At 42.4% G+C, this 14,382-nt stretch overlaps 1 protein-coding gene across 1 annotated transcript; it reads right to left on the bottom strand.

Annotated features, from left to right (window-relative positions):
- Positions 1-1,106: 1,106 nt before the first annotated feature.
- On the bottom strand, positions 1,107-10,689 carry LOC308125260 (neuronal pentraxin-2-like; the record flags this gene model as incomplete). The annotated part of the gene is made up of 5 exons (XM_080488887.1): positions 1,107-1,334; positions 1,959-2,138; positions 5,020-5,264; positions 8,343-8,589; positions 10,240-10,689. The coding sequence occupies 5 exons, from the start codon at positions 10,687-10,689 to the stop codon at positions 1,107-1,109; spliced, it is 1,350 nt and encodes a 449-aa protein (XP_080345013.1).
- Between the last annotated feature and the right edge of the window lie 3,693 nt (positions 10,690-14,382).

Below are 14,382 nucleotides of genomic sequence, written 5' to 3'. Positions count from 1 at the left end.
AAACCCAGTCCCTGTGTCCTCACTCAGCTCTCAGCTGGCATCCGACGGCTCTGTTGACTCGCCAGTCCCGGGCAGCTGTCCGGCTCTGCTATTAACCTGAGCGCCGCCCAGCCCGTCCATAAAGCTGTTTGGGACATGGCAGCTGCTCAAGGGGCAGTGAGGTATTAAGCATAGATTTACAAGAATGAAAATGTACTCCCTCCCTTATAATCTCTGGTCTTTTTTACACAAGACAAGCCAAACACACATGACCACACACACAGTCTTACATAATGTTGTCAGTACGCTGCGTTCGTTTGGCGCACGCACGCACACACACACACACACACACACACACACACACACACACACACACACACACACACACACACACACACACACACACACACACACACACACACACACACACACACACACACACACACACACACACACACACACACACACACAGTGTATTGACAGAAAGCATGAACTTCTGCACTGCCTCCCACTCATTGCTTAGGCTCATGCATAATATTTAGACAACCTGCCAAGTTGGGATGCTTAAAAAAAAAAAAAAAAAAAAAAGATGACAAAATTTGCTTTTGTCCACTCTGAACTCACCACACATGTGACGCGTGTGTGTCAGTGCTCATTGCGCAGTGGCGAAGCGCACATGTAGCACTCTACTCGGGGTAGATTTCCGCAGCACATCAAAGCCTGTTTGAGCTCACACTCACCATGATTACAGCGGATCATTGTCATAAGGAATGCAAACCGAACAGAGCTGTTTTCAAAGACGAGTCAAATGAACGCTGATCTACTGAACAGAAAACACAAAATGACAGCAGGTCATATCATTACAGCAGACTGATTCAACGGCAAATCTTCAGAGGAACATGAAGTCTCTTGTATTGTCTGCAGGTTTCAGATTGATTGGACACGTGAACTTTGCGTTCAAGAAACGCTTTTGAGTCTTTGAGATGATGCAGTCAAACCATATGAATACGTAGGAATGTTGCACTGATACCCTCTGCCTTTGGGGTTTCACAGAAGCAACAAAACAGTCAAAATACTTAGCTTCTCGTTCCCAGCAGCCAAACTGGGTCCCTTGATGTCGGAATCCTTTAGGAATCAAAAGCTCGATCTTCACAGATTTCCAGAGCAGCTTTACTTGCCCCGCCAAACACTTCCACATTAGCATCAATCCAAGGAACCACATTTCCTGGCATGTAAGCCGAGCAATTGGCCAAACCCATGATGTCCACAGGCCGTAGTACTCTGTCCCAAATGTTGAACTGGCTCAACTCTCCCACAAACGCCTGGGTGGCATCAAAGCGGCCTCCGACGATGTCCTTCATTAGGAAACAGAACAGAGTTTTCAGTTTATTTGTTTCTGATGGAAGTGGGTTGGATTAAATTTAATCAATTCTGTTTGATTTTCATCAAACTACCAAGTGACACTGGGAATGCTTTTCTGTACACTGTGACTTTAAAACAAAATGTTGTACTGTCTCTAGTGTTGTGCAATCTGCAGCAATCTCACCTTGAGTGTATGACTGAAAGATAAAGCAAAGCAAAAAATAAATAAATAAAAAAAAATACTACTGTAGACTTCAAGATTTTCAAATGAATGCAGTATGAGTTAATGGATCTCCTTGGAGACTATTCATGTGTCTCTGTACATTTATTTGAATTCATAGCTCGCGCTGTCATTGAGGTAACCATTGGAAAAACCTAACACAGATCCCAAGGGTGTTGTGGCGCAGTTGAGAGAGAGAGATGAATGAGGTAATGCTGAGAGGGCCACAGTAGCGTGAGAAGAGCCTCTGCTCTTCCTCTCCCCTGCTCCCTGCTCTGCGCCTCAGGCACTGAGCTCAAGGGAGAATATACACCGGGATCTTTCTGACACAATGAAAAGCGCACACACACACCTGTGCGTGTGCGCACACACTCTTATTCAACCCCATACGTCTCACCTGCTCCTGGCCCAGGATGATCACCCCTCCCGGTTTAATTGGGTGCCAGGGGGCGAGGTTGTCCCCGGTGCCCAGACGCTCACCGTCCTGGTAAGCCTCCCAGAAGCCGTCCCTGGTCGTCCAGGTGATGCAGATGTGGTGCCAGCGCCCATCGCTTACTGACAGAGGGAGCTGGGCCACCTGCATGGGGTATTAAAGTGCAAGGGGTGAATTGAAACAAGGACAAGATTCGCTCAGAGGGTGGCGAGATGAGTTAAGAGAGGTGAGTTTAATTGCGGCTTGTTAGAAACAAGGACAGCAATTAGAGGGGTTAGGGCTTTAAAAAGGCAGCCCTTCTGCGGAGAATTCACCACGAGCCAGCATGACATTTAAAATTTAGATTACCCAGGTGACATAAAGGGATAAAACATCCTTCAAAAGCAGTCGGGTAGCCAACAGCGAAACAGTGTCCTCTTCTGCTGTGGCGCTTTGTTCACAGATCAAAGTGAAAACAACTGGTTATTTAACCAACCAGTGACATCACACTCCTCTGAGGATGCGGTGCAACAGATTATGAGTCTGCACTGTAACTCATTAGCCTTTTCATACGAGCCTACGGGAGTTATTTACACCCATGTTGTTCCACATTTTGCTCTTCGTATGAAAAAGCCTTGAAAGATGAGAAAGGTCTGAGAAACTAGAATTCAAGTCATTTTGAGCACTTTTTAAGAACCAGGCGGTTTTATTCCACATCTGGAAATAAAGGGCGCCATGTCAGCATGTCTAACCTCTAGGAATTAGTGAATCACAGGTCAGGAAAAGTGGGATTGTTAACAGAAGGTGGCTGGTTTGAATCCCTGGAGCAGCAAGGACCATTGAACAAAGCCTGATAAACGTCTGCTTTGGTCTTTGTATATGACACTTAAAATAATTGCTTTCTTTCAAAATGGGATGAAGTAATCTCAATGTTCAGGATCTTAGAACAACTTATCCACCGGGGAGAAATAATTCTTAAATGGCTCATTTGGTTTTATTTGAACTACTACAAATAATCTCACTCTCAAAACATATAAGTTGCAATTTTACAGATTTTCTTCAGTGAAATGCTTGTTTTCATTCAGGCCTTTTTTTTTCTTCTTCTTCTTCAAAGTAGACATTTTAACTTGTCACAACAGAAAAAGAAAACCAGTCTACCTTTGTTCCTTTCCCCAGCGTGCACACATGGAAAAAGAAGAGCCCTGATAGTGCCCCTCCGAAAAATATGAAAGAATTGGTAGCTAGAGCTATCCTTTTCATGCTGTGAAATGTCAAAACGTCCACTGGGAGAGGCCCACCATGTGTTTTACTTGCATTACAAAGGACATTTTGTTCTTTTCTTCAAAAAAAGGTGTAGATATGATTCAGCAGATAAGAGTACAGGGTTGTTTCAGGTATAAGTGAGGAGAAAGTTTTTGAAAAGAGTAAGTCCAGTCTGGTTTGACAGTACAGTTGCAATCAGTTTTAACTTGTTTTTAAAAAGTTAAAATCTCTATTTAAGGATCAACCTTTTCACCCTGTCACCACACAAGTGATGACACTTGGCAACTTTTGCATTTCTTACGGTCTTGTGCAATTGACTCTCTTGATCGCAAAACATACAGCCAACGTATGTAATAAATCATGTTTAGGGCCATTTGTGGCACAATGTTTTGTGGAACAGTAGGACTCAATAGTGTGTCTACTATATTTTACATAAACCTAGTGCAGAATGATTTCATTTAGAGAAATGTGGAATGCCCAACAAAGGGTTAGTGTTGGGAATTGGATGCAACGAGCCAATACTCGACATTATTTAAAGATTCCCCTGAAGAAAGAGTCAGAGAATGTACTGATCAAGACGCAGCTTTATCACAACAAACATCTCCTCTCTGTCTGGGCATACACAAATACACACGCTGCACTTTTCAATACTGTTGAGGCAGCTCTCTGCTGACTTCTTAGTATGCAGCCAAATGAAGAGCATAAACAATGTGCCCCAGTGGACCCTGTTATCACTGCCTACAGCTTCTACACATGGATGTGCTGCTGCACATATGCTTTTCATATTCAGCAGCCCTGCCTCACTTTTCCTCCGTCTCATGCTCTTGCTTTCTTTCTCAGTTTCTATTTTACTTTTTCTCGATGTGTTCTGATCTTTTGCAGTTTTTTTCTTCTTTTTTTCCACAACCCGCAATCACCTCCTGAGCTCTGACGCTTTTAGTTCTCCTACTTCTCTTCCCTCTTTTTCTTCAATCATGCTCTCATCCTTTTCTCCCGCCATACTTCTCTCATCTGTCTGCCTTGAACGCATGTATAATGTATGGTGAAGGGAAGGCTGTGGCAAGACCTGCCGCCTGTAGAAACAACATCCAATGTAAACAAGACAGTGGGGAAAGGCATTGTCTCCACTGCAGTGACATTTTTGCCCTCAAATCCTCCACAATAAAAGATTACAAACCTGCACAGAGCAACTGCCTTATCATAAAACAATAAAAATCCATCATAACAAGTTATCCCATTAGAGCTATTAAAAATACACGCCTTTAAAGCCTAAATGTTATTAAATATGCATGCAGGTTTCTACCAGTGTAATCCCTGTTGTGATAATTGAAACCGAATCCGCTGAGATCCTACTGTAAGACACGATAACTCCAGCATAGTGTCTCCAGAAAGAAAAGATGGCATCAAATGAGCACATATGGCAGCACAAGTTCTCTAATGAATTACTTTTTTTTTTCTTAGCTATGTGTGAAATGTGGGTCAGAGACATTAAATGTTTATAAGGAACAAAATTAAATATTCAGTGCCGATGGTCAGTGAATCTTCACTCACTATTGTACACGTATACACACACACTCACACACACACAGAGCAAACCAACATCAGTGTATTTATCCATCCGTTGCATTTAATTACAGTCGCTGCTAAGCTACATTTACTTCTGTTAATAGGGCCCACCGTGTTTCCCGGCATCGAATAAAGGATTCTGATCTTTCCTCTTTAGAAAATGCATCAGCCACTGCTAAAAGTGCACGATCAAAGAAGTCTGCATTTGTAGACGTACCTTATCATTAACCAGTAGCTCGATGGGGTTGTTCCCCCACTCGATGAGGACGATCTCATTAGCCTGACCGGGCACCCCATAGGAAAATGGGGTTCCTATGCCGGGACTGGCGCTGGATTTGAGCCACATGCACACGGTGAAGGCGTACATCTCTGGAAGGCTCTTCTTGATGCGTCCATACAGGTAGTTGGTACGAAGAGGGAGGGACACCTTGAAATCCTCAGGTGACTTGAAGGCATTATTACCTGTTGATAGATAATTGGAGTTGATTTGAAATGGCATATGATCTCATCTCAAGAAGTAAATCACGGCAATGTGGTTAAATTCGAGATGAGAGAGCGGATCATTTGCAAGAAGCACTTTGCTGCCTCCAAAAAACCCAAAATATAAACCAAAGTAAAAACAGATTATAGAGGCTTCTGATGTCACTGGGATGATTTAGCTGAAAGCTAGCATACATAAGTCACTCCGTCAAGCTGGCTGTCAAGCGCAGAACGACAAACAAGATGCCATATGTAGTCCCCAGACAAAACAACACTAAGAGTCTAAAATTATCCTTGTCGGCATGTTTGCTGTGACGCAGCTCGGATGCTGATGTTTAGCAGCTATGAAGTTAAAGGATTACTGTCTGAGCAGTTGACATGCTGACATTTGCCGACTTGTAACAAAGAGGATGGTGTTGACGTTTAAGGGGTTTTTTTGGGGGGAGGAATTGATTAAAACTCTCTGCGAAATAGCATAAATTAAGCAAATTTTAATGTGTGATAGGAAGACATAAAAGGTCAGTACAATAAGAGGTCTTTTTTTTTTTTTATTTCACCCTGGGAACATCATGAATATCATGTTGACAGACTTGAAGAGTTGCCAAAAGTCTTGTGGTGAAAAGGTCAGAGTCACTAAAAAGACTCATCACCTAAGTAATAGTGAAGCGTGGTTTTAAAAATATTATTGAAAAATTTGGTACTGATATGAAATGAGTCCGTTTTCAGACCGATTCTCATGTTTTTTTTACTCCAATTTAACTGTGGTGTTGTAGTTATCACTCTCCATGACTGTGAACTGGATCAAGTATTACAGAAGATGGATGAATAGCTTTAAGTTTAGGTTAATATGTTGTTGTTTTTTTCCACAGAGTAAAGCGACACAGCTATTTACAGGAAGTATTAACAGCACATTGACACGACCTCCTTCCTCCTCCACTTGTAGGTAAACCACTTTCGTATCAAAGCTCCTCACATGTCTAAAGAAATCATAAAGTCAGAGGGTTAAGATGTGACATGAAGAATGGAGATCATAAACTCACTTTTCTTTGAGCTCCTACAGCAGGAACAAAAAGCAAGTGGCGCAATACGTACGATAAAAAGAAGTAAGGAGAATCAATGTCTTTTAGCGATTTCATAGATATGATTTGAAATAAAGTGCTTTTAAGCTTCTTTCTCTGAACACATAAAGCTTTTACACAGTTAGGAACAAATATCAGGATTGGCAATAAGAGCTTTTGATGTCACGATTAGTATTAGATCAAAAGAAGAATTGGTATGTGTGTAACACAGTTTTAGCATAAGTGATTTCCGTGTGTATGATCCAATTTGTGCCTATATAATATATTTGTTGCGTGCAAACTACAATTTATGCACGCATACTGGTACTGATAATGTCTCTGCCTTCACCTCAGGTGTTTATCTTTCTTTCTCCAAATGCTTTTTTTTGGTGAATCTCCTACTATAACAGAGATGTGACTGTAACGCAGGGTTTTCTTTTCCCTTAGTGTATACGCTCGCATTTTGATTTGCATATACACATTTGTTCATACACAAAATACAACTTCCTAGACTTGCCGTCATGTTACTATATTAGCCCAAAGGAAAAATAAGTAGTATTTCACATGACTACTAAGTAACTGGATTCGTAGCTATTTTAAATTCAAGCCATCCTCGAGGTGAATTAATTTCTCTGTAAATCAATAATGTGAGATTCTGGAAAGAAATGATGCATCCACCAGACAGCTGGTCATGACTGAGATCACTAATCTTGGAATTATAACCAATAAAATCTACTACGGTTGATATTTTCTGTCCTCTACGTTTGTGCTTTGATCATACAATGAGTCTGTTGTAACTAAATGCATCACAACTTACAATCCTTGTGGCTGTTGGTCAGTGAAGACAAGATGACAACTGCATTAATATTTAAGAGAGTCTGCATTGATGGGATGAAAACATGGATGTTAAAGCATGCATGGTCAGCGGGCAGAGAATGAAAAGCTTGATGAAACTTTGAAGAGCAAATGTAACAGAAAAGAATGATTTGAATGAACAACACAGTGCTCTGCTGTGGATTTGCACAAAGGAAACAATGCATACTTTAATAGGATTGAATCACTTTTTTGTTTTCAGGGCTGAGCAGAATATTTGGGGGTTATTTACTGTTAAACATCACAATATCGTGTAGCTGTAACACTGACTAAAGGTTTACAAAAGGGACCAATGCTTTTATAAACTATTATACCATATAGACCCATATCACAAAACAACACCAAGAAAAAGAAACATTAAATGCCGCGATAATAAAAGAACAGATGCAAGCACGAGTTTTTCAGCTCATGTACTGAAACCAAACACATTGGTCGTCATTCAAGAGGAAAAAAAACCCAGGAGGTGTTAAACTAAAACCATGCTATAAAATAAAAGGTCCTCTCGTCTTCAAGCGACAAAACTTCACCAGAAAATCCAGCCTTGAATGAGCACCTTTCCCTTTCTGTCACCGATTTGACATGAATTGAACTAAATAAGCCTCACAGAGACGGTATTTACTGAAGGCTACAATACAGACTTCTGGTTTTATACAGGTGGTTGCGTTTCTTTGTTTTTTTTGTCTACCACCAATTTACCAATGCTTTTCCAGAGCTGAACCTCACATAAGGCTCTGAATAGGTTGAGCCTTGGGGGACATGAGCCTACAGGAAATGTTCAGCAAGTGGTCGGGTCATGCTTTCAAATAAACTTTCCTTTAGGCAGAAATATTTAGTTGTATTTTGATGTCTACCATCAAAGTGATAGCCCAGAGTGTGGACATCTCTCCACTATTTCTTCAACTAATTAGGCATTCAGTGTTACTCCTCAAGACTTATTTTCAAGACCAGGAGCTTCTCTGAGAATGGCGCTGAAAAAAAAGACACGTGAGGTTTTTACTTGCATCATCAGAAATTTGCACAGGGATTGACTAATTAGTGCTAAATCCGGCAGACGCAAAGGACTCAAAAAACAAAAAAAGTCTGGCATTAAAAGTGACCAATATTTCACAGCACCCATTGTATCACTTACTTTTCTCGAGCTCGGTGATCCTCTCCAGGAGGGAATTGAGCGCACTCTCAGTGCGTTGGCGGTGGGCCGCGGTTTCATTGTAGAGCTGGCTCTTCTCCTCCTCGAGCTCAGCCACCTTCCGGAGGAGCTGCGTCTCCAGCGCCCCCAGACGTTGCCGCAGGAGCTCCCTGAGCTCTGGTGGCAGAGGAGCCAGGGCTGAGACTCCCACAGCGGACAGGTTTGTGCTGGGGAGGCGCAAACTCTGCTGCTGTAGGGCAAATAAGAACATATGTAAGTGGATGGATGGATGGACGAACAGACAGACAATGACATAGACAGGTAATCCTCACACAGGCCTTCAGGACATAAAGACCTAGATTTGCAGTATTTGATCTGCCCTTCAGGTCTAATATCCTTTTTAGCACCATTGTTTCTGATACCACGCAATACCAAATCGTAGACAGTGTGTCCCCGTGGTGGACTTTGACTGGCGACCTGCCAATCAGCCATGGCTGAGCTGGGTATTAAAGGTAGACAGCACGTGTGATGCCACTCAGGGTCGACACCAGGTGGGATCACAGCTGGCGCGTGACAATAGAGAAAACACCTGCGCGCGCCCAGGCTGATAAATGGTGCGCACATTTATTGCAATTTGCCTTCAGACGTTAATTTCTCAAGGTGTGCTGATATTGCCTGGTCCTTTGCGGTCTGGTTCGATTTGTGAGTGAGACACTTTGTGACCCATCACAGTTTGATAAATCTTTTCCTGACACAAGCCTCAAGTGAGACGTCCTCACGCTGAAGTCCGAAGCAGGCAATCGGGCATCCTGAGAATGCAACTGATGATGTATGATGGTGGCTTTGATTAGTGATAGAGGTCCTGCTCCTGGGAGTCATACACTTTGAGCAGCATCAGTCTTGCCATAACCATTATGTTAAGTAGATGCAGATCAATAGATATGTGATTAAAGTGCAATATAATATGTATCCTCACTGCTGCAGTATATCCTTGATTTGATCAGGGTATTAAAACCTCCAATCAAGGAAAAAGGGAGAGGTAGAAGGGGGCAGGGAAAACAGAGATGGATGGATCAGCAATGCAGCATAGTGTATACAGAAATACCCTTGCTTTAGAAAAAAAGTGATTGCTTATGCTATCAATGCAGCCAGATGGTGACAAAAATACTACACCGTTGATATGACATAAGAGATAAAGCCAGACAAAGCTTATATTGACCTTCTACTAGATGTTCCAGACTTCACTATCATTGACCTCAGTATCAGCCAACTGTGATTTGAGAGTCTGACGGATTTAATGCAAATACCAGAAGTGGGAACGAACAAAGGTCCGGTGAGAAAAGCTCCCAGATGAGCAGGGAAATAAACGACCAAGTCACAGAGCATTTGATTTAATTTAAAAATTCAAGGCTATGATGTAGGTGAAATCTGAGGGAATGAATTTCATCAGCTGCAATGAATAATTAGTCACATGACTGCAAAATAAAAGAGGATGTGGAACACATACACACAGTACTCATAAATTATTCAAGATTGCATCGCAAATCCCTGCACCACATGCATGATTACACCTTTGACAAGATTTTTTGTTGCTCATTCCTTATTGATGACTCTGATGCAGCGGGTTTCACTGTGAGAGTTATGCTTTAATAATTAAAGATATATTGATGTGACATTCCCATTACGTGACCCTTTGATCTCCCAATTACCCCCCGGGGAGGGGGCAGGTGGGGATTATTATCAGAGGCGCAATGCTAGACTCAAGGTGAGCTCCACAAAAATATGTTTGTGTCAATGATAGGTGAGAAATTCAGTATTTTGGGGCAATATTTGGAGGAAAAAAAAGAAAAAAAGGAAAAGTGATTTCTGTTGCGCTAAAGCACCTGCTGTGCCAAATTACCTCCAAGTTCTCCAGCCGACCCTTTAGGCTCTGCATGGTCTTGCCCAGTTGGTCTATAGTCTCTCCGGGGTCTCGGGGCAGGTCGCCCATGGTGTTTTTGCCGTACTCCTTCCTCCTGGAGCCCTGACCCCGGGACTTGCCCTGCGAGGACTCGTCGGCTGCCGCTTCGCAGCGCGCCAGCTTGGAGTTGAGCTCCTTGATGGTGCCCTGCTGGCTCACGATGGTCTCCTTCTGCTGCAGGATCGTCTCCCGAAGCTGGATGATCGTGTTGCGCAGCTCGTCCTCGACAGGGGTGCTGCTCTGGACGCGGTTGCCCGCGCTGCCGTACCCGCAGCCGGGCTCTGCGCCCGGAGGAATGGCGTTACACACAAAGCGACTACCTGTGGCGTCCCGGTTCTGCGCCGCGCTCCCACCGACCAGGTGCAAAAGTCCAATGGCCAAAACCAGCATCCCGGACATATAGGCTGCACGAAATCCACGATAAATAAAACAAAACAGGCTCCCGGTGTGCTGTTTTAACGTTTGAAAGTCTCTCCTAAAATAACAAACTTCTTTCAAGTCGGTCAATCAAGCTGCTCCGGACATTTTTTTTTTTTTAGACTTCCAGAGTGATTAAAAAAAAAGAAAAACAAAAAAAGCAGATCAAACTTAGTTTGCAATCATGATAAACCCAAACCAGAATCCGCAGTGAAAATCATTAAATCATACATCCACCAACCACATGGTCGATCCTAAATACACACACACACACACACAAAATAAATCTCGCGTCTTTCAGCAGATGGAAACTGTGGATCAAAATTCACAAATTGAAAACTTCTTCCAAAAACAGAAAAAGAAAAGTTGTAGCCTCTAAGTCTGATGTGTTTCGACAGAGAAATCCACGGGAGGTTGCAGAGGATTGAGAGTTGCCGTGTCTTTCCTCTCCGCTCGGTTGGATTGTCAGTGAGTGGTGCTGAAAAGACAGCGACGCTGCTCAGGCGGATTATTATTATGGGGAGGTGCGCACTGGCGCTTCCGCTCAACACTTGTGCGCTCCGCTTCTTTTTTTTTTTTTTTTTTTTTCTTTTTTCCCCCCTCCACATTCAGCCAACGTCATCGCTAATTCCCAGCAGGCTGCAAGTCACGTTACGAGTATGTATGTCCTGTTGACTTTTTATGACCCGTGCAAATGTGCCGACGTTTGAAAATGTCAAACAAATCACCCCAAGGGCGAGCAACCGTTTAATGTGGTCCTTCCCACCATAGGATAGCCAAACTTTAGTATTCAGAGAGAAACAAATAAAAATTATACTCTTGTGTTATGTTAAATGGGGCTACACAGAGGTGTAGTGGTTAGCATTCCCACCTCACAGTGTCCCCTGTTCAAATCTGAGATTGGTAACTGGCAACTCAAATTTGTTCTTGGGTGGTCGAGTGAGGGTCAGAGATTGTCTATCTCTGTGATTGCCTCTTGATTGACTTTAAATATACAGTACATGTCCAGGGTGTCAGCGTGGGATCAGATCCAGCACCATGTGACCCTAAATTGGATAAAGCAGTGAGCTATAGAAGATGGAAGGATGGATATCCACTTTTACAAGGATACCATCTCAGCAGCCATCTTTTCAGAGTAAATGCTGCACTCCAGATAACCCCCTGTGTTTCAGCTGGTTTGAAGTAAATGCCATTTTCTTTTCCATGGTATACACTCTGCTTGACATCAAACCATAAGGATTAGTGAATCCAGCTTAAATTGTATGTTTGATAGTGTGAGTTGAATTCAAAGCACTGCCCTCATTTCTCTCATTTCCACACTGATCTATGGATCCGAAGGGGGAAAAAAAATCCTTTTTAATATAAGGTCTTAGACAGTGGTGAAACTTAGTTTTCTTGTCTTGTCTATGATAATGATAATAAGACCAAGTTTAATTGAGGCCATGCTTTTTATAGAATTAATAACACTTAAAACTGTGTTTTGTGCAGTAATGTGGCATATTAAATTAAACCAAAGCATACTGCCGTGGAAAGCTGATGTGAGTGGCACAGCAGTGAAAGTTGCTCTAATTTCCTATTAAAGTGTCCCGCTGATACACAATATTCAACATGAAAGAATGTCTTTCTCTTCAGTGTAATTCTCCAATCCAGGCTCTCTATGGAAGCTTATCTTTGGCCATGGTTTCTCTAATTCAACGATAATACTTTCAAATTCTTTGTATTTACATTTTCCATTATTGTCAACCAAGTCAATTACCAGCTTTCATTGTACCTGGCTGAGCTCGCATGTGATTGCTGATGTGAGGAGGCAGTGCTGCTGTCACTGTTTTATTTGAAATGAACAGTTTGGTCTTTCCCGATTGTGAAGGCAACAAAGGCTCATCAGATATTTAATTCAATCTAATTGTGACAGTTTTGTGACGTACGCGTGCGTGTGCGTGTGTGTGTGCGCAACCCTTGGCATTCCTCATTTGTGTTCATTACATTCTGATTGATAAGTAGTTTTTTTTTTAATCACCATTGGTCGACAATTATACAACTTTATCTGAACAATAAATGAAACATTGGCATACCAACTTTCTGGCAGGGTTAGTTTGTTTGCAATCCAATGCATAATGCATCTATCCAAAACACGGAGACTCAGAGAGTGCCACAAATATTTTCTCAATACCCCAATATCCTGTTTCATCTGGAAATGTGTCAAACGTTCGAATAAAACTATGATCTCAAATCCATCCTGGAATGGATTTCCTCTCAAAATAACCCAGAGAAAAAGGATTTTCTGAAAAAAAAAAAAAAAAGAACGGAATCTAAGGACTTTTGCAGGCAGGTAAGCAGCAGTGGAACGCTGTTGCATATACAATGTGATTTGAAGTTGTCCTCCCAATACGTTTTGAAATCTGCAGGAAAACGCCTGTCAGGAGCAGATGAAGCCATTAGCCTCTTTCACAATGGCAGAGACTGAAGAGTATCACAGTGGGTTCCGTTTGGTAGTCCCCTCATGTTCTGTCAAGCTAAGACAGGGGAGCAGGTGTCTGTCAGATATCTGGCGAGAATTGTAACATATGAAAAAGAAAAAAAGCCGAACATTGACTCACTTTAGATTATGAATCGAGCTCTGCACAGCTGTTGTTCCTCACACCAACACGCTTTCTCAACAACGGCCTCATCAGTCTTTTTTTCCTCAAGATGTTTTTCTTAAAATCTGAAGCAGTGGGGCAGTGACAGCTCATGCCGGATGCTCTGTTTAAGTGGTGTGCAGTATTACCATGCTGCCCATCATGAACGTCATTTCCTATCTGTTCACAGGACCCAACAGCTAAATGTCAACCGGCATTAATGCAGACTCAGCTCACAATGAACACACAGCATCGGGGTTGACAGTGACGAGTTGGTGAAGTGAATGCTCAGGAAATCAGTTTCCTATATGACGAGAACCCCTGGGAACAAAAAAGGGCCCAGAGAATCACCATAGCAACCTGATCCTCTTCTTGTTTGCCCCCGCCAAACCCAACGCCCTCCACACCCCGCCCCCATGACGAAAAAGCTGGCGGAGGTGAAGAGGGAGAGGCGAAGACTGAGCAGAGATGACAACTTTCACTTCAAAGTTGACGGGATAAAGTTATTTCCTTTCATGTTGCTACTGGTGAGAGCGAGGGTGAAGCAACTTTACTTTTTTTAAGCGCTTCGACGAGGGTTAAGAAGTCAGCAGGGATTGAACTCTTATCCTAAGTCGAGTTTCCCATCAAAATGAATGCATGTCAAAAGGGTTGCTTTGCTTGCTTCTTTGCATGAGAAAACAAAATCGTGACTTTTGCTCTTGCAAACGCATACAGTTCTGATTCACATGACCAGACTTACAGTATCCAGTAATTAACATTGAAAAAGAAAAACGTCTGCTATTTTTCATTTTCTGAAGACTCTTTTGTAAGTGAACCTACTTATGTGTTCTCTCAGCTCCGTGGTATGCTTTGAAGATGCAGTCTGTGGTATCATTTTATTGGACTGCATTTCATTCTGAGCAAAAAACATTAGAAAATCAATACAATTCAAGCCAGTGCAAGAAGAAACACTACAAACTACGGCATGAAACCTAACAGGACTAAGAAACTCTTTGACACAGAGTCAACAATAGCAGAAACGAGTTACAATTGAATCATCGTTCGC

This window comes from Lipophrys pholis (assembly GCF_963383615.2).
Source record: "Lipophrys pholis genome assembly, chromosome: 19".
Lineage (NCBI taxonomy): Eukaryota > Metazoa > Chordata > Actinopteri > Blenniiformes > Blenniidae > Lipophrys > Lipophrys pholis.
The sequence above is the reverse complement of the archived record's forward strand: the minus strand, read 5'-3'. Positions and strand labels throughout refer to the sequence as shown.